This window comes from Leucopleurus acutus (genome assembly GCF_964270905.1).
Source record: "Leucopleurus acutus genome assembly, chromosome: 16".
NCBI lineage: Eukaryota > Metazoa > Chordata > Mammalia > Artiodactyla > Delphinidae > Leucopleurus > Leucopleurus acutus.
Genome location: NC_139158.1, coordinates 63,527,146 through 63,548,313, shown reverse-complemented (window position 1 = coordinate 63,548,313; position 21,168 = coordinate 63,527,146). Strand labels below are relative to the sequence as shown.

At 41.3% G+C, this 21,168-nt stretch overlaps 1 protein-coding gene and 1 pseudogene across 2 annotated transcripts in view; one reads left to right on the top strand and one right to left on the bottom strand.

Moving 5' to 3' along the window:
• Positions 1-6,607: 6,607 nt before the first annotated feature.
• The window catches only part of PIGU (phosphatidylinositol glycan anchor biosynthesis class U), a gene marked incomplete at its 5' end in the record, with an annotated part of 110,448 nt that continues 95,887 nt past the window's right edge, over positions 6,608-21,168 (top strand). The window contains 2 exons of the mRNA XM_082858212.1: positions 6,608-6,737; positions 12,067-12,131. Coding sequence (XP_082714338.1) covers positions 6,608-6,737; positions 12,067-12,131 — 195 coding nt within the window. The remainder of the gene's footprint in view (positions 6,738-12,066; positions 12,132-21,168) is intronic.
• On the bottom strand, positions 19,250-19,702 carry LOC309972914 (ATP synthase subunit d, mitochondrial-like; annotated as a pseudogene). The gene has a single exon. The product of its transcript is annotated as an ATP synthase subunit d, mitochondrial-like (transcript).

Here is a 21,168-nt window from a genome sequence, read left to right as displayed (position 1 = left end):
TTGAGTAGCTGGTGGGGTGCACAAAGCATAATGTACCAAGGCAATGACCACTGATAGTTTATTTTTTCAGATGCAAATAGGGCAGAAAAGTAGGGGATGAGGCAAGAGAGGTAGGTAAGGGGATAGATCATGCTGGCCCTATGAACTGTCTCAAGAACTTTCATTCTTCAACTAAATGTACAAGAAAGCCAGTGAAGGGTTTTAAGTGAGAGGTTAGTGATATTCATTCATTCATTTGTTCATTCATTCAACAATAAGTGTCAGACATGGAGAATGGTTGGAGAATGGAGGGTGGCATCAGGAGACCAGTCAGGAGAGAATAGCAGACATGTAGGTGAGAAATGCTGGTGGCTTAGACCAGGGTGGTGGCAGTGAAGATGGAGAGGAGTAGGTGGATTTGACTGATATTTAGGTCAAAGCGAGAAGGTATATAAGGGATGGGAAAGTGGGAGGTACCAGGGCTGATTCCTAGGTTTTTGGCTGAGCAACTGAAAGATTAGTGCTGCCATTCACAGAGGTAAGGAATTAAGGAGGAAGAGTGAGTTGTTGGAAAGAAGACACTGAGCTCAGTTTTAGATAATTGGAGTTTAAAGTGACTTTGTGATAACCAGGTGGCAATGTCTAGGAGGTAGTTTGATGCATAATGTCTGAATCTCAACAAGAGAAATCTGGAAATTTCTGAGCTGGAAATAAAGATCTGAGAGTCATCAATATACAAATGGTAATTGAAGTCACGGAGGTCTACAAGAGTCGAGAGTCCTTTGGGAGGCTGAGTTCCATCTTCTGTTGTATTGGTTAAGAGATTTTGGTTGCAAGTAATTAATGATCCAACTCAAACTGGATTAAATTAGAAAAGGAATTTGGTCGAAATGTCCATCAATAATTGCTGCAGGCAAGGCTTGATCCAGTGGCCCAAATAATGGAACTAAGATCTAGTCTTTTCTAATTTCTCCAAAACACTTCCTAGGAGTTGGCTTAGTTTTTGACAGGCCCTCTCTTTGTGAACACAGTGATACTGTAAGGGAATGCCTCTGCCATGGCACCGCGATGACCTCGCATGTATTCATTCATATAGGCCACACTGGCAAAGGTATGAAAAGCTTATCTAAGTCTTGGCAGAATGCCTTGTGATCCTCCCAGAACATGAGAGAATGGAAGGTTTGTAAGGCAGTGAGGCCACCCTCCACTTGCCTCCCTATCTCCCCTGGGTGGCTGCCCTGAGACGGTTTTCTTATTGCTTCCCAGGCTCTGATGAGCTATGGGGCTTTCTGCCCTCCCTACTCAGAATGGAGCTGCAGAATATAAAACCTGTTAATTGAACTCTAGGATCGGCTCCTCAGCAATAGGGTATCCTACAACCCATGTTACAATTGTTCAGCCCCTTTTGTTTCAGTGTCATCCTTTTTGGTGTGTGGAACAAGGATCACAGGAAGCTGGCTTGTTCTTCTTGCTGTCTATGTAAATAATACACCATTTAAATAAAAACCGGGCTCATTGTATCTTTACTGGTAGAATCAGTCAGGCCTTAGCCTTGGCCTTGCCTTACTTTGTCTTATATGTATAAGTTACCAGCTGCTCCTGGGTCTGGGTGCTTCCAAGCTCAAACCCGCGGAAAAGAAAAAGCCTATTGCCCAAATGGCTCAGTCCAAAATTCCAGAACTGAATCTTGTTGGCTCTGATTGACCTGATTTGGGTCATACACTCATGCCTGAACCAATCACTGTGGCTAGGGATTTGGAACTATTGGTCAATTTAAGCCATTTAGGGCTCATTCCTGGAAATGAGTGAGAGAGTGAGGTCAATCTCACTCAAATCACCTGGCTGAGAATTCAGGGTCCTGTTAGGAAAAGGGAAAGAAGGAATGGATACCAGAAAGCAGTAAGCAAAGCCCACTATACCTGTCTCCTTTCCCAGAGCAGTGTGTATTTGGGGGGAGGGCATGAGGGATCTGGATACATAATTATGGAGGGTGTGGCTCCTGAAGAGTGAGAGAGGTTCAGAGAGAAGAGGCTGGGGGATGGAGAACAAATCTTTAGCCTTTGGAGGCCTAGTTTACATCTTGGTTTTCCTAACAGGATGGCTTTTGCAATAGTGGGCAGTTGTGGTCGGGGACATGAAGGAAATTGAGAGGGCTTGAGGTATCAGCTCCCGGAAATGTGTCCCCAGGGCATTATGTAAGACCAGATCTCTGGTTCCTTTTGGGCCCTTACAATACTTGGGTCCAAGGGTTGAGGGGGGAACTGGTGCGGATATCCCAAGGGGCCTCACCAGAGACCCAGCCCGGGAGCAAGAGGCAGCCAACATAGGAGACAAATGCTGAGAACCATGATTTCTGGGCCTGGTGCCACCACTGACTTGGTGTGCGATCCTGGGCCAGGCACTGCTCCTGCCTGGGCCTTAATTTCCCACTCTGTACGATGGACTAGACCAGATCTTTCTTACTTTTTCAATCTCAAGGATGCCTTCATTTTTCCCTACATGCTACTGTCTTCAACTCACCCCTGCTTGTTGAGTTGTTATTGTTTTTAAGTTTTTATATAATTTATTGTCTTCTGGTGAAAAATCTGCACAAACACAGATCAAGTCAGTGCTGTATCTTTAATCCTTCCTTTCACTTTTATAGCAACCCTGACTTTTTTCACTCTGTTCTTATATTGCTTTTGCTGATTTTCTTGAGTTCTTTCCTTCTCATCCAGGCCATATCTTACAAATCTCTGTTCGCGTTGATTTCTCTTCGCATAATCCAAGAAATTGTAAAATTTATAAAAGTCTGTTGCTTTGCCACCACCAAAGTGGCTTCAAATCTGAAGACAAAAACATCTGATGTGTTCTCTTGGTTACATCTTGGTTAGTTTTCTCAAATTCTGTCTTAGGTACTGTTGCCTTCCCAGGATAAAGGACCACTATGACCATTTGTTTCTGCAGAAACAGTTGGTATGTCATGAATTTCCTTGCCTGGCTGGTTACTGTGTCACATAATGGTGGCTGCTCGGGACTTCCTGGGTGGCTCAGTGGTTAAGAATCCACCTGCCAACGCAGGGGACATGGGTTTGAGCCCCGTCCGGGAAGATCCCACATGCCAAGGAGCAACTAAGCCCGTGCGCCACAACTACTGAGCCCGGGAACTACAACTACTGAAGCCCACGTGCCTAGAGCCCGCGCTCCGCAACAAGAGAAGCCACCGCAATGAGAAGCCCACGCACCACAACAAAGAGAAGCCCCCGCCCACCGCAACTAGAGAAAGCCCGCACACAGCAACGAAGACACAATGCAGCCAAAAATAAATAAATGAAATAATTAATTAATTAATTTTAAAAAACATTAAAAAGAAAATGGTGGCTGCTCATCAGGCAGCCAGGGAGGAAAAAAGCCCTGTTTAAAGATTTTGTATACTCCTCAATCTGAGATTGTTGCTCTAAGTTTCTGTCTCAATTTTTTATTAATGAAAGTCTCAGACCTTTACAGGAGCCAGGGTCTGAGTGCCGGGGATAAGAAATAGGGGAATTTGGGAAACAATGGATCAATGCTCCCTCCAAAATATCTCTTGAATACACCCTTGAATCCTCATGAAGTCTGGTTCCCCAGGTTTCTCTTTCACCCAGTTTAGCTCCCTCATAGCCTCCTAGTTAATTTCCTTTATGGTAAAGATGGCCAAAATCAGTTTGCTATTTGGAGTAGAAAAAAATGTACTTGATAAATTGTAACTTCATAGCCTAGTGCAGGATCTGGCAATGGTGGGTGTTCAATAAATGCTAAAGAAAAACTACCCAGGTGTGTGGCTTAAAGCTGGTTATTCAGAGCCTCAATTCCTTCTTCTCTAGGTAACCCATACATCATCTGGGATGTCAGGAGAGAAATCACCTTGTTTGCTCCTTTATTATTTCCCTCACTTCAATTCTCTACCCTTCCTTCTCAGCTACAACAACTAAACAACCCAACCTAACTCAATTCAACCCAACCCAAATTCCTCTCATCTTCTCACGCATAGAAGCTTAACCACAACATCTGGATCCTGGTTCTGCCACTTATTATCTGTGTGACCCCAGACAAATGACTAAATCTCCATGTGTCTTAGTTTCCTCATCTGCGTGTGGTGATGGGGAAATTATAGTACCTGTAGTATGTGTGTATGTGTGTGAGTGTGTGTGTTTGTATATGTATAATTATATATATATAATTTGTATTGTAAACAGCATGTAAAGCACTTAAAATAATACTTAGCACACAATACGCACTGAATATTTGCTAGCTATTATTACTATTTTCATCTTTTTTTGCATAAACTACTGGATACCTAGGCCTTCAGGGTAATGTTTTTCAGTGTATGGCTCCTGAACCACCAGCATCAGGATAATCTGGAGAGATTAAGAATGCAGGTTCCTGGGCTCCACCCCAGACCACAGTCTCTAGGGCAGAACTAGGAAATTTACATTTAATAAATACATTTCCCAAGTGATTTTTAAAAATTAATTAATTAACTTTTGGCTGCGTTGGGTCTTCATTGCTGCGCATGGGCTTTCTCTAGTTGAGGCCAGTGGGGGCTACTCTTCGTTGTGGTGCGCAGGCGTCTTCTTGTGGTGTCTTCTCTTGTTGCGGAGCACGGGCTCTAGGTGCGTGGGCTTCCGTAGTTGTGACTCGCCGGCTCTAGAGCGCAGGTTCAGTGGTTGTGGTGCTCTGGCTTAGTTCCTCCATGGCATTTGGGATCTTCCCGGACCAGGGGTCGAACCCGTGTCCCCTGCATTGGCAGGCGGATTCTTAACCACTGCGCCACCAGGGAAGCCCTGCCTTTCGTCTTGTTTATGGTTTCCTTTGCTGTGCAAATGTTTTTACGTTTAATTAGGTCACATTCGCTTATTTTTGTTTTTATTTTCATCACTCTAGGAGGTGGGTCATAAAAGATCTTGCTGTGATTTATATCAAAGAGTGTTTTTCCTATGTTTTCCTCCGAGAGTTTTATAGTGTCCAGTCTTACATTTAGGTCTTTAATCCATTTTGAGTTCATTTTTGTGTATGGTGTTAGGTAGTGTGCTAATTTCATTCTTTTACACGTAGTTGTCCAGTTTTCCCAGCACCATTTATTGAAGAGGCTGTCTTGTCTCCATTGTATATTCTTGCCTCCTTTGTCATAGATTAGGTGACCATAAGTGCGTGGGTTTATCTCTGGGCTTTCTATCCTGTACCATTGATCTGTATTTCTGTTTTTGTGCCAGTACCATACTGTCTTGATTACAGTAGCTTTGTAGTATAGTCTGAAGTCAGGGAGCCTGATTCCTCCAGCTCCATTTTTCTTTCCTAAGATTGCTTTGGCTATTCGGAATCTTTTGTGTTTCCATACAAATTGTGTAATTTTTTGTTCTAATTCTGTGAAAAATGCCATTGGTAATATGATAGGGATTGCATTGAACCTGTAGATTGCTTTGGGTAGTATAGTCATTTTCAGAATATTGATTCTTCCAATCCAGGAGCATGGTATATCTCTCCATCTGTTTGTATCATCTTGGAGTTCTTTCACCAAGTCGTTCTTGATTATGCAACCTGTTTCATTTCTTTCACAGGTCTTAAATTCCTTATATACTTATTTAATATTTTAATTACTATAGCTAACATTTGAGCACTCACCATAAGCACTTTTCATACATTAATTAACGAAGTGGTGTGCTACTTATGCTTGTCAATGGCACTCCAAACTCCAGAAACCCAATTTGTACTCTTTGCCCATTTCTGTGGTGTAAAGACTCCCACAGGTTGGGATTTTAAACTATCAACCTGAAGTCGCTGAATACGTATAATACCATTATACAGTATTTGCCATAGTGATAATAGCAGTGGTAAATAAACTCAAGACCACAAATAAAACGAGAGTGTAGTAAAATATTTAGGAAGTGATGTGTTTTGAGTATTTATCATCTTGTTTTTTACATAACTTGTTTAATTGTATGCTTATATAATTTAATTTTTGATAATGGCTGTGTTTAAAAGCAACTAGCAACATTTCTAAGCATTCCTCAATCATTTCTAGCTAGCCCACAACAAGCCAACAACCAGCACATTCTTCAGATGAGGGACCTGAGGCACAGAAAGGTTAAGCAACTTGTTCAAGGCCGCAGAGCTAATAAATCTGTAACTGTATCCTCAGAACCCAATACCGTGCCTGGCATATAGTTTGTAGTCTATCAACAATTGTAGGATAAATAAATGAACACGTATTTAATACTCTTTTAAAAACATAAAAAGGGAAAGAAACATTAAAAACATACACACAGGAGTGAAATTAACATCTCTTTAAAACTCGCTCACAATCCTAGAACGATTACTGCCTTCACCTATCTACTTTCAGCAGCACTTCGGCTCCTGGGCGCTTTTACAATTTACGGGCAACCTTAGGAGACGTCGCCCAGCACTTTGCTACGAGCTCGAGTCGCCCCGCTTTCCGTCGTCCCGCCCTATTTCGCCGCAAGGCCTCCTGGGAGTGGTAGTCCCCAGTCTCGCAGCTCCGGCGGCAGCAGCTAGGCGCGCCGGGCCGCGGAACTACACGGGGCGGTGCACAAGTCGAGAGGCTCTTCCACCTCGCTTTTCCCTCCCCGCCTGCGCGGCCGCCCTAGCTATCATGGCGGCTCCCTTGGCCCTAGTGCTGGTAGTGGCAGTGACCGTGCGGGCGGCCTTGTTCCGCTCCAGTCTGGCCGAATTTATCTCGGAGCGGGTGGAGGTGGTGTCCCCACTGAGCTCTTGGAAGAGAGGTGAGGCCACCGGCTCGAGTAGGCGGCTAGGCCCCGCCTGTGCGCTCCTGGCCTCTGTGAATGGGAGGCGGGGGCAGTGGCCGCAAGCTCAAGATTCTGGGGGAACTGACCGCTCTCTCAGGAGAGGGCGGGAGGGCGGGGCCTGAGAGCGGGCTGCTAAGGGGGTGGGCGTGGGACTGTGTGGTGAGGTTGGGGCACTAGGGGCCGGTCACCTGCGGGGTGGCGATCTGAGGGGGTGTGTCCCACTTGGGTCCTGAGCTGAGTAGCGTGGTCTGAGGACGGGTCGGGATGAGGAAAGGGCGTGCTGGGTGGAGGGGGATTTGGCGCGAGATCGCAATGTGATGTTCCTCCGGGGTGTGGGGTGGTGTGTGATGGGGGCCCGAGTGAGGGGACCAGTCCTGCCTAAGCGAGGAGAGTGTGTGAGTGAGCGTGCTTAGAAGCTTATTCTCAGTCTGGGACTTTGAGTGCATCTTTTCCTACTGTGTCTTTATAGTTCTTTAAGTTCTTCATCAAACACTGTTTACGCTGGCGCCCTCAAAGAGACAGAATTTGGGCCAAAGATCCATAGGCTAGTGGGAGAGATAGATAATTATAATAATAATTATAATCATTTGTGAAAAATGTACTTCCTTTGTACGTCCAGTTTCTCCTTTGGAGTTCTGACCCTGAAGAAAGGGTCCCCTCCTTTTCCAGCTTCTTAAAGCTGTGGAATTCGAGCTAACTCTTGAAGGATGCAGAGTTTGGAAAGGGAGATTAGAAAAAGGGGAGTTCCAGGTAGAAGATAAACAGGATCAAGAAATGTTGAAGGGGGCTTCCCTGGTGGCGCAGTGGTTGAGAGTCCGCCTGCCGATGCAGGAGACACGGGTTCGTGCCCCGGTCCGGGAAGATCCCACATGCCGCAGAGCGGCTAGGCCCGTGAGCCATGGCCGCTGAGCCTGCGCGTCCAGAGCCTGTGCTCCGCAACGGGAGAGGACGCAACAGTGAGAGGCCCGCGTACCGCAAAAAAAATAAAAATAATAAAAAGAAATGTTTAAGGATGTGAAATGTCCGAAGTAGGGGAGTAATGGGATGGGGGTTAGGTTAGGGCCAGAGTTTGAAGATTTTTTTTGAAAACTGTCTTCCTGAAGTATGGACATGTAATAAGTGTAGAGCTCAAGGAATTTTTACAAACTGTATATGCCCATATAGCCAGGACACAGACTAAGAAACAGAACATTACCAGCACCCCAGAAGTCCCCCTCATGTCCTCAAACTTTAAATGCTAGAGTTTTGATGTTGTCCCATAGATATTTTGGAATGGCGTAATGAATGGATGTTTTATGAATAATTAGAGCTAAGTTTCCTAAAAATACTTACTATATATCAGAGACTATGGTAAGCCTCATTTTATCCTCCAGTTTTTCTGTGTGTTAGATGGTGTTATTTTCCCCATTTTACCGATGAAGAAACTGAGGTTTGGAGAAGTTAAGTAATTTTCCCAGGTTTCCCAGTTGACAGATGGTAATAAAGATAGTTGTAATTTATATGTGTGATGGTAAGAGCTTAGACTTGATATCTTTGCATATAATATTTGCGTGTAATTATTTGTTGAACAAACTGAATTGTTTGTTGAAGCCACTTGTTTCCAGCTTTCTTCTGAATTCCAGAAGATCCATCCGTTTATTTGATAGTGCAACTAAAATTTATACAAATTTCGTGCTTGATAAAATGCTTGACAAAGTGTGCTTCTCAGTCCAATAAAAATAATAATAACTAACACTGATGTAATGCTTTCCACATGCCAGGTACTGTTCTAAGCAGTTTAGGTATGTTAAAAAACATTTAATTTCTACAATGGCTTTTTTTTTAAAAATAAATAAATTTATTTATTTATTTTAGTTTTGGCTGCATTGGGTCTTCATTGCTGCGCATGGGCTTTCTGTAGGTGCGGTGAGTAGGGGCTACTCTTCGTTGCAGCGCATGGGCTCTAGGGTGCGTGGACTTCAGTAGTTGCAGCACGCAGGCTCAGTACTTGCGGCTCGCGGGCTCTAGAGCACAGGCTCAGTAGTTGTGGCGCACGGGCTTAGTTGCTCCGCAGCATGTGGGATCTTCCCGGACCAGGGCTCAAACCTGTGTCTCCTGCATTGGCAGGTGGATTCTTAACCACTGTGCCACCAGGGAAGTCCTCTACAATGGCTTATGATGTAAATACTATTGTTAGCCCCACTTTATAGATGAGAAAATTAAAGTACAGAGAGATTGTTACTTGCCGAAAGTCACATGGATAATAATATTATGTGACTAGCTAGCAATCTTTAGGCATGGCTGTTCCACCAGAGTTCACTGTATACTATCTTGTCAAGAATAATTTTGGAACATTTCTGTCATATTTTGGTGTTTCCTCAGCCTTTGACCTAAAGATTGGGAATTATTATGGGCTTAGCTTCTTGAGTCAGGATAGAGCTCAAACTGTGAGTGCTTGTTTAGAAACCCGTTTCCAATGCAGCTGTGAGAGTCAGGGTCAGGAGGAACACTTCTGATAACGCTACTAAAAAAAACAAAACAAAACACTTATTGCTAAATAAATACAGAATTAGTGAACTGCACACAGCAGTGTATTGCACAGTGCATTGTAAGGCAAACACTTCTGTAACCATCATCCAAGTCAAGAATCAGAACTTCGCCACTTTTCCTAGAAGCCTTTCCATATACCCCATCTCAATCACAGCCTCTCATCCCCCTCATAAGTAAACCATTATTCTGTTTTTTATAATAATGACATCTTTGCTTTCTTTTTGTCTTATTACCCAAATGAGCATCCCTAGACACTATAGCTTAGTCATGGTCTTCAAAAAAAGTTTATGTATGTCTTTTAAGTCTCCCTTAATTTTAAAATTTCCCATCCATCTCATCCTTTTCTTTAGTATTTATCTGTTTAAGAACCTAGACCATTTGACCTGTAGAGTTTCCCATAGTTTGGATTTTCCTGATTGTATATTCATGGTACAGTATAACACATATCTGTCTGGTTTCTCCACCACTGAGAAATTTTCTCTTTTTATTTTTATTTTTTGGCCATGCTGTACAGCTTGTGGGATCTTAGTTTCCTGATCAGGGATTGAACCCAGGCCCTGGCAGTGAAAGCACCAAGTCCTAGCCACTGGATGGCCAGGGAAGTCCTTGTTTTCCCTTTTTAAGTAGTAAATGTTTGGGGGATATACTTTGGGGCTCTGTAAACATCCTGTTTCTCTTTAACTTTTTGTCCACCACTTTTTGCATTTATAGTTTGGTCTTCCCTGCAGCAGTCATTACTGTGGTGTTCTAATGGCAACGTTTCTATTTCCCTCATTCCTTCTTTTTTTTGTTTTATTTTTATTTCTTTATTTACTTTATTGAAACATAGTTGATGTATAATATTATATAATTTATAGGTATATAATATAGTGATTCACAGTTTTTAAAGGTTGTGCTTTATTTATAGTTGTTATAAAATATTGGCTATATTCCCTGTGTTGTAGAATATATTATAGCTTATTTTATACATAATAGTTTATACCTCTTAATATCCTACTCCTATTTTGCCCCTCCCCCTTCCCTCTCCCCACTGATAACCACTAGTTTGTTCTCTGTATCTCTGAGTCTGCTTCTTTTTTGTTATATTCACTAGTTTGTTGTATTTTTTTAGATTCCACATATAAGTGATATCATATTTGTCTTTCTCTGACTTATTTCACTTAGCATAATGCCATCCAAGTCCATCCATGTTGCTGCAAATGGCAAAATTTCATTATTTTTTATGGCTGAGTAGTATTCCATTGTATATATACATATACCACATCTTCTTTATCCATTCATCTGTTGATGGACACTGAGGTTGCTTCCATATCTTGGTAATTGTAAATAATGCTGCTATGAACATTGGGTGCATGTATCTTTTCCAATTAATTGTTTTTTTAAAAAAATATATACCCAGGAGTAGAATTGCTGGGTCATATGGTAGTTCTGTTTTTAGTTTTTTGAAAAACCTCCATATTGTATTCCAAAGTGGCTGCACCAATTTATATTTCCACGAACAGTGTAGGAGGGTTCCCTTTTCTCCACATCCTCATCACCATTTGTTATTTGTTTTCTTTTTGATGATAGCCATTCTGATAGGTGTGAGGTGATATCTCATTGTGGTTTTGATTTGCATTTCCCTGATGATTAGCCATGTTGAGCATCTTTTCATATGCCTGTTGGCCATCTGCATTTCCTCTTCAGAAAAATGTCTATTTAGTTCTTCTGCCCTTTTTTTTTTTTTACCAGGGATTGAACCCGGGTCAAGGCAGTGATAGCGCCGAGTCCTAACCACTGGACTGCCAGGGAATTCCCATATTTATTTATTCAATTATATTTATATCAGTGTGAACTCAATAAATAAATAAAAAATATTAAAATAAATAAATAAAAACAATAAGATAACAAATTAGAAGATGTGAGAAATGTCCACAGAGAAGGAAAATGGGCAGCCACTCTCATATGCTGATTGTTTGAGTGACATTTGTATTAATTTTTCTACAGGCAACAGGTACTTTTTTTTTCTTTTTATTATTTTTAGCTGCGTTGGGTCTTCGTTGCTGTGCGCGGGCTTTCTCTAGTTGAGGCGAGCGGGGACTACTCTTCATTGTGGTATGCAGGCTTCTCATTGCGGTGGCTTCTCTTGCTGCGGAGCACGGGCTCTAGGCGCGCGGGCTCAGTAGTTGCGGCACATGGACCCTAGAGCGTGTAGGCTTCAGTAGTTGTGGCGCACGGGCTTAGTTGCTCCGAGTCATGTGGGATCTTCCTGGACCAGGGATCTAACCCACATCCCCTGCATTGGCCATCAGGGAAGTCCTGTTATCTTATTGTTTTTTGGAATGGGGCAAAATATGTATAAATGAAACACTTTTTAAAAAATTTATTTTTTTGGCCACACCATGCGTCTTCCAGGATCTTAGTTCCCCGACCAGGGATTGAACCTGGGACCCTGGCAGTGAAAGCGCCAGTTCTAACTATTGGACTGCCAAGGAGTTCCCAAACAAAACACTTTTTAGAGTGGGGGAAGTTACATGGAGATCGAAGGAAGTTTATAGTTTAATATAAAATTTTCTCATAATGAGTGCTGCCCCACAATGAAAAGAGATGCTCTGTATAGAAAAAAGTTGACCATCATCTGAAATCAAGATTTAAATTCACTCGCTGGGAATGAGGTAAAGGGAGTTAGACAAACTGTGAAGCCCTTCTTGTTCCTGGGAGTATCTAACACTTTGGATTATGGCCAATCTGCATATGTCTCTAAAGTAAGAGTGAACTTGGATGTCTTACTTTTCAGTGGTTGAAGGCCTCTCACTGTTGGACTTGGGAGTGTCTCCGTATTCTGGAGCAGTATTTCATGAAGTAAGTGTTCTTGTTTTCTTTTTTGGGTACTAAGAGTAGTTTACAGTCACAAATGCCAAAGCCTAACTCTGTTTTGTACAAACATTTAAAGGGATCTATTTTTGAAAATCATATTTAGAAACAGCCCTTTTTTAGATGCCCTCTGTTTAAGAAGGAGGTTTCGCAATTGCAGTGGAAATGATCCAGATTAAGATTGTAATTTGGGGAAGCAGATGAGACTTCTGGAGAAGTTATCATTTTTATTGGCAAATAAATTGTAAACAGTTCCCAGTTCATGAATAGGTTATATGCTACTTGGCATGTAATTGGTTCTTTGGAACATACTTTCCCATGAAAACTGCCAGCAATGTTGGTTTCTTAGAAAGCCCACAAAAGCCATTTAACCCATAAAGTTAGTTCTTAAGAATAGTAAAATCACTCTTAGGTCACCGTCATCTCTCAACAGCTTCCTGACAAGTCTTTCTGCATTCAGTCTTACTCCTTTACTTCTTATTCTGCAGTCAGAGCCATCTTTCTGAAATGTGAATCTGATTTTGTCACTGTCCTGCTTAACATTGATCTCAGGATAAAATCCAAACACCTTAGGATGCACACAAAGCCCTGTGGGCCCCGCTCATCACCCCAACCACATGTCTTTCCACTTTCCTTTCCCCACTTTTATTGGCTTTATCATTTAGAATAGAAGTCTTCTAATTTGGCATTTTTACCCCTAATTTTTACAGTTGTCTCCCTCATACCTACTATGAGAACAATTTTTTTTGGTTCTTCTATCTAGTCTTTTTAAAACGTTCAACTTGATTCTCATGGAGATAACTCTTTTGTATTCATATTTCATTATATTTGTATTACTATCTAATTGAACCATAATAACAAGAACTACTAGCAGAAGCAGGTTAGGAACAATTTAAGAGACTCTTAATGAGCACACAATTCAATTATTGGGAATGGATGTGTGTGGGCATATGCAAGCATAGCCCACTAGCCAGTGGTATGTGCTGTGGGCCTTGGGCAGTATGTTTTCTAGACAGACTAGGAACCCTCTGAGAGAGTTCTGACATGCTTTTATTATGCTCCAGCATCATATTCCCTTACCTATATCTTTCCTTATGTTGTTATCTTCTTATGGAGGACCATTCTTCCTTCTTTTTGTGGTTGACTCTACTATTCAGATATTAGCTTTGGTTTTGCCTCCCCCAGAAAGCCATCCCTCATCACCTTAGACTAAGTTAGGTGTTTCTCCTGTATCTTCCAAAGCATCTTGTGCTTATCCTTTTCATGGCTCATATCATACTCTTGATATTGCCTCCACTTGTTTTACCCACTGTGATGTATGCTCCTCAGAGCATGTTCTGGCACCCTTTCATCACTTATTCCTAGTGCTTAGGTCTGTATCTGCATATGTATTCCAACCCCTCCTTCCCTTCTCTATTTCCTTTAACAAAGATTTGTTAAGTACACACCAAATGCCAGCTACCCTGCTAGGTGCTAGGGATATAAAACAAGATACAGTCCTTGGCGTTATTATACTTGTCTTTCTAAGAGAAACAGACAATAAGTTAGTAAAAAAGAAACAGATTTCAGAGCAAAGAATGTTGCCAGGGATAAAGAAGTTCACTTCATCATGATTAGGGGGTCAATTCATCAAGAAGACATAACAATCCTAATGTTTATGCACCTAATAACAGAGTTTCAAAATACATGAAGACTGATAGAACTGCAAGGAGAAATAGACAAATCCCCAAATAGTCTGAGATTTCAGTATCCCTCTGTCAATGACTGATAGAACAAGCAGACAGAAAGTCAACAAAGATATAGAAGACTTGAACAACACACCAAACAATTTGACCTCATTGACATTTACAGAACATTGCATCCAATAACAGCAAAACACATAATCTTTTCAAGTATACATTTGCAAGATAGACATATTCTGAGCCATAAAGCAAGGCTCAATAAATTTAAAAGGATTGACGTCATACACAGTATATTCTCTAACCTCAGTGGACTTAGATGAAAAATTAATACCAGAAACATACCTGGAAAATCCCCAAATATTTGGAAACTAAGTAACATATTCCTCAATAACTCATGATCAAAGAAGAAATCAGAAGGGAAATTAGAAAGTATTTTGAACTGAATGAAACGAAAACACAGCCTATCAAAATATGTGGGATGTTGCTAAAGCATACTTGGGGGAAATTTATGGTGTTAAATGCCTGTATTGAAAAAGAAGAAAGGTCTCAAATCACTGACATCAGTTTCTACCTTAAGAAGCTAGAAAAAGAAGATAACTTAAACTCAAAGTAAGCAGAATAAAAGGAATAATAAAGATCTGAGAGGAAACAAATGAAACAGAAAGCAGAAAATATTGAAAGTCATGGAAACAAAGTTGGTTCTTTGGGATGAACAGTAAAATTGGTAAACATTTGAGAATGGTGGATATGTTCACTATCTTGATTGTGGTGATGATTTCATGGGTGTGTTCATAGGTCAGAACATATCAAGTTGTATACTTTGAAAATGTGCAGTTTATTTTATACCAACTATACCTCCATAAAGCTAAATTTTGAAAAATATGATTTCACTTAAATGGTAAGTGTATGTAGAAAAATAAAGTTGAGTAAATTGATGAAGAGTGATGGTCATGTGTATGGCTATTTTAGATAGTGTTTGTAGGGAAGGCACTCTGAGGAAGTGAAATTTGAATTAGAGATCTAAATGAATCAAGCAAGCCATATGATAACCCTAATTTGGAAATGAGCTTGGCATTTGTGAGTTGCAGAAAGATGGCCGGTGTTGCTAAGGCAGAATGAGCAAAGAGGAGAGTAATAGAGATAAGCTGTAAGAAATTAGGGGTCTGATTATGTAGGACTTTTTATAGAAATGGTTAGGAGTTTGGATTTTCTTTCTATCTATCTATGTATCTATCTTTTTTTCCCACTTTTATTGAGATATAATTGACATACAGCGCTTTGTAAGTTTAAGGTGTACAGCAGAATGATTTGACTTTTATACATCATGAAATGCTGACCACAGTAAGTTTAGTGAACATCCATTATCTCATAGAGATAATAACATCAATGAAATAGAAAAAAATTTTTTTCCTTGTGATGCAAACTCTTAGGAGTTACTCTCTTAACAACTTTCATATATAACATACAGCAGTGTTAATTATATTTATCATTTGTTGTACATTACATCCTTAGTACTTATTTATCTTATAACTGGAAATTTGTACCTTTTGACCATCTTCATCCAGTTTCCCCTGCCCCTCTGGTAACCACAAATCTGATCTCTTTTTCTATAAGTTTGTTTCTTTGTTTTTGAAGTATAATTGACCTACAATACTATGTTAGTTCCTGATATATAACACAGTGGCTCGATATTTCTATACATTTTTATTTTATTTTTAAAAATATTTATTTTATTATTTATTTTTTTGGCTGCATCGTGTCTTAGTTGCAGCACATGGGGTCTTCATTGAGGCGTGTGGGATCCTTTGTTGTGGCACAGCTCTTCATTGTGGCATGAGGGCTTCTTTCTAGTTGTGGCGTGCGGGTTTTCTCTATCTGGTTGTGGTACGTGGGCTCCAGGGCGTATGGGCTCTGTAGTTTGCCGCACGTGGGCTCTCTTGTTGAGGTGTGTGAGTGAGTTCAATAGTTGTGGTGTGAGGGCTTAGTTGCCCTGCGGCATGTGGGATCTTAGTTCCCTGACCAGGGATAGACCCCACGTCCCCTGCATTGGAAGGCAGATTCTTTCTTTCTTCTTTTTTTTTTTTAACATCTTTATTGGAGTATAATTGCTTTACAGTGGTGTGTTAATTTCTGCTTTATAACAAGGTGAATCAGCTATACATATACATATATCCCCATATCTCTTCCCTCTTGCGTCTCCTTCCCTCCCACCCTCCCTATCCCAACTCTCTAGGTGGTCACAGAGCACCAAGCTGATCTCGCTGTGCTATGTGGCTGCTTCCAACTAGCTACCTGTTTTATGTTTGGTAGTGTATGTATGTCCATGCCACTCTCTCACTTGGTCCCAGCTTACCCTTCCCCCTCCCCATGTCCTCAAGTCCATTCTGTAGTAGGTCTGTGTCTTTATTCCCATCCTGCCTCTAGGTTCTTCATGACTTTTTTTTTTTTTAGATTCCATATATATGTGTTAGCATAGGATATTTGTTTTTCTCTTTCTGACTTAATTCACTCTGTATGACAGACTCTAGGTCCATCCACCTCACTACAAATAACTCAATTTCGTTTCTTTTTATGTCTGAGTAATATTCCATTGTATATATGTGGCACATCTTCTTTATCCATTCATCTGTTGATGGACACTTGTTTGCTTCCATGTCTTGGCTATTGTAAATAGAGCTGCAATGAACATTGTGGTACGTGAGTCTTTTTTTTTTTTGCGGTACGCGGGCCTGTCACCGCTGTGGCCTCTCACGTTGCAGAGCACAGGCTCCGGACGCCCAGGCTCAGCGGCCATGGCTCACGGGCCCAGCTGCTCCGTGGCATGTGGGATCCTCCCGGACCGGGGCACGAGCCCGTGTCCCCTGCATTGGCAGGCGGACTCTCAACCACTGCGCCACCAGGGAAGCCTCAAAGTGACTCTTTTTGAATTATGGTTTTTTCAGGGTATATGCCCAGTAGTGGGGTTGCTGGGTTGTATGGTAGTTCTATTTTTAGTTTTTTAAGGAACCTGCATACTGTTCTCCATAGTGGCTGTATCAATTTACATTCCCACCAACAGTGCAAGAGGGTTCCCTTTTCTCCACACCATCTCCAGCATCTATTGTTTGTAGATTTTTTTGATGATGGCCGCTCTGACCGGTGTGAGATGATATCTCATTGTAGTTTTGATTTGCATTTCTCTAATGATTAATGATATTGAGTATTCTTTCATGTGTTTGTTGGCAATCTGTATATCTTCTTTGGAGAAATGTCTGTTTAGGTCTTCTGCCCAATTTTGGATTGGGTTGTTTGTTTTTTTGATATTGAGCTGCATGAGCTGCTTGTAAATTTTGGAGATTAATCCTTTGTTAGTTGCTTCATTTGCAAATATTTTTTCCCATTCTGAGGTTGTCTTTTCGTCTTGTTTATGGTTTCCTTTGCTGTGCAAAAGCTTTTAATTTTCATTAGGTCCCATTTGTTTATTTTTGTTTTTATTTCCATTTCTTTGTGAGGTGGGTCAAAAAGGATCTTGCTGTGGTATATGTCATAGAGTGTTCTGCCTATGTTTTCCTCTAAGAGTTTGATAGTGTCTGGCCTTACATTTAGATCTTTAATCCATTTTGAGTTTATTTTTGTGTATGGTGTTAGGGAGTGTTCTAATTTCATTCTTTCACATGTAGCTGTCCAGTTTTCCCAGCATCACTTATTGAAGAGACTGTCTTTTCTCCATTGTATATCCTTGCCTCCTTTGTCATAGATTAGTTAACCATATGTGCATGGGTTTATCTCTGGGCTTTCTATCCTGTTCCATTGATCTATATTTCTGTTTTTGTGCCAGTACCAGATTGTCTTGATTACTGTAGCTTTGTAGTATAGTCTGAAGTCAGGGAGCCTGATTCCTCCAGCTCCTTTTTTCTTTCTCGAGATTGCTTTGCCTTTTCGGGGTCTTTTGTGTTTCCATACAAATTGTGAAATGTTTTGTTCTAGTTCTGTGAAAAATGGCAGTGATAGTTTGATAGGGATTGCATTGACTCTGTAGTTTGCTTTGGGTAGTAGAGTCATTTTCACAATGTTGATTCTTCCAATCCAAGAACATGGTATATCTCTCCATCTATTGGTATCATCTTTGATTTCTTTCCTCAGTGTCTTATAGTTTTCTGCATACAGGTCTTTTGTCTCCTTAGGTAGGTTTATTCCTAGGTATTTTATTCTTCTTGTTGCAATGGTAAAAGAGAGTGTTTCCTTAATTTCACTTCCAGATTTTTCATCATTAGTGTATAGGAATGCAAGAGATTTCTGTGCATTAGTTTTGTATTCTGCTACTTTACCAAATTCATTGATTAGCTCTAGTCGTTTTCTGGTAGCATCTTTAGGATTCTCTGTGTATAGTATCATGCCATCTGCAAACAGTGACAGCTTTACTTCTTCTTCTCCAATTTGGATTCCTTTTATTTCTTTTTCTTCTCTGATTGCTGTGGCTAAAACTTCCAAAACAATGTTGAATAATAGTGATGAGAGTGGGCCACCTTGTTTTGTTCCTGATCTTAGTGGATGGAAGGCGGATTCTTTACCACTGGACCACCAGGGAAGTCCCTATACATTTTTAAATGATCACAATGATAAGTCTAGTTGTCATTTGTCACCATACAAAGATATTATGTAATTACTGATTATATTCCCCACGCTGTACATTTCATACCTGTGACTCATTTAATTTCCTTCTTTTCTTAATAGAATCATGGATTTTTTTTCAAATTTATTAATTTTTTTGGTTGCATTGAGTCTTCGTTGCTGCACATGGGCTTTCTCTAGTTGCATCGAGTGGGGGCCACTCTTCGTTGCAGTGAGCGGGCTTCTTATTGTGGTGGCTTCTCTTGTTGCAGAGCACGGGCCTCAGTAGTTGAGGCATGTGGGCTCAGTAGTTGTGGCTCGCGGGCTCTAGAGTGCAGGCTTAGTAGTTGTGGCACTCGGACTTAGTTTCTCTGCGGTATTTGGGATCTTCCTGGACCAGGGATCGAATCCGTGTCCCCTGCATTAGCAGGCGGATTCTTAACCACTGCACCACCAGGGAATTCCCTCATTTTAATTTTCAACTGAAAGTTTGTGCCTCTTAATCTCCCTCACTTATTTCTCTCCTCCTTCACCCCTCCCCCTTTTCTATCTTTTAATATAACTGTTTTTTTTTCTTTTTGGAGATACATGGGCCTCTCACTGTTGCGGCCTCTCCCGTTGCGGAGCACAGGCTCTGGATGCGTAGGCTCAGTGGCCATGGCTCACGGGCCCAGCCTCTCCGTGGCATGTGGGATCCTCCTGGGCTGGGGCACGAAGCCGTGTCCCCTGCATCGGCAGGCAGACTCTCAACCACTGCGCCACCAGGGAAGCCCTAATATAACTGTTTTTAATGTCCAGAGTTTGTAATATGAGGGCCACCGCTTTCTCCCATACTCAAATTGATAAATTCTTAGTTGGCTGGTGAGGCCACTTGGGATACTTCTTGTCTAATTTGGTTTCTAGGAAGACTTCATTCAAGGCCTTAATGGTTACTGATCAAATGGAATTGTGTATTTCACCAGCTTTCTCATATTCCTTAATCCTGGCCTTTGAGAGAGACAAAAACTCAGCACAGCATTTGCGTCTTTTTCTTCAGCATCCACCTGGACAGTATATTTATGCTCTGGCACGAGAATCTTCAGGGCATTAAACTTCTTTTCAAAGTCATCTGCCAAGCCAGCCTTCACCACATTGGCCTTGTAGTCAGCCTAGTCATAGCAGGTAGATTCTCAGGTAGAGTAGCCAACCTGGAGATGAGGGTCTCATTCCAGGATTTCAGGGAATTAGCAGTGGCCTTTGGTCTTGGGGTATGATCTCCCCAAAAGCTACCCAGTTAGCAGCTTCCATTGTAGACTTTCTCCCTCTTGGATCACTTGCTCTGGGGGAAGCCATGTCATGACCAACCTTAAGGAAGCCTTTGTGATGAACTGAATATTGCTGCCAACAGTCAAATGAATAAGCTTGGAAGCAGATATTTAAGCTCTTTTAGATTGCAACCTCAGTCAACAGCTTGGCTGCAATCTCATGAGAGACTCTGTGCCAGAACTATCCAGTTAAGCCACTCCTGGATTCCTGACTCTCAGGCACTGTGTGAGATAATAAATGTGTGTTGTTTTAAGCTATTCAGTTTTTGGACAGTTTGTTACACAGAAATAGATAACTAAGATACCTAGGGAGTGAATTAACATAAATAATACCAGGACCTAGAGCACTCTGATACGTCAAGGTTGGGATGGGGAAGAGGAACCAGCAAATATAGCTGAAAAGGAGGAAAATCAAGGGAATGTTCATGGACGCTAGATGACCATGTAATTGCTTAAGGAGGGAGTAAAAACTATGTCAAATGCTATTTCAAGGTTGAGAAAATTTAGATTGAAGATTGATGATTAATTTGCCAAAATTGAGACTTTGGAGACTTTGGCAACAGTAATTTCATTGGAGTATAGGGACAAGAGACTGATCGAAGTACACTGAGGGAAAGATGTGGAAAGACAGAGTATAGACAACCTTTTTGTGGAGTTTTACTCTAAAGGAGGGCAGAGAAATGGTATGGTAGCTGGGCGGAGATGGCTAGTGAAGATTTTTAAAATATGAGGATCTGCATATTTGAATGCTGATGGGAATAATTCTGTGGATAAAGAAGTTGATGATGTAAGAAAGAGGATTGAATGAGCAATGTCTTTGAGGAGGCCAGAAGGAATAGGATCACCAGTTCACAGGTGGAGGATTTGGTTTTATTTATTTATTTGTTTATTTATTATAAATTTATTTTATTTTTGGCTGCGTTGGGTCTTCGTTGCTGCGTGTGGGCTTTCTATAGTTGTGGCGAGTGGGGGCTACTCTTGGTTGTGGAGCACAGGCTCTAGGTGCACAGGCTTCAATAGTTGTGGCTTGTGGGTTCTAGAGCACAGACTCAGTAGTTGTGGCACATGGGCTTAGTTGCTCGCGGCATGTGGAATCTTCCCGGACCAGGGCTCGAACCTGTGTTCCCTGCATTGGCAGGTGGATTCTTAACCACTGCGCCACAGGGAAGCCCAAGGAGGGTTTGGTTTTAGATAGGAAGAAAGGAAGTTCATCCGTTGTTAATAAGAGAAAAGTAGAGAATATAGATATAGATAGAGGAAGTTGGTCAACTGGGTAGTGGGAAAATAAGGTGGTTCTCATTTAATTGCTTCTCTTTTCTCAGTGACATAAGAAATGAGATTGTCGGCTACAAGTGAGAACTGGAGAGAGAAGTTGGAGGTTGAGGAGAGGGGAAAATGTGAAATAATCCTTTCAGAAAGAATATGTCAAATGAATAAATGGAAGAGCTA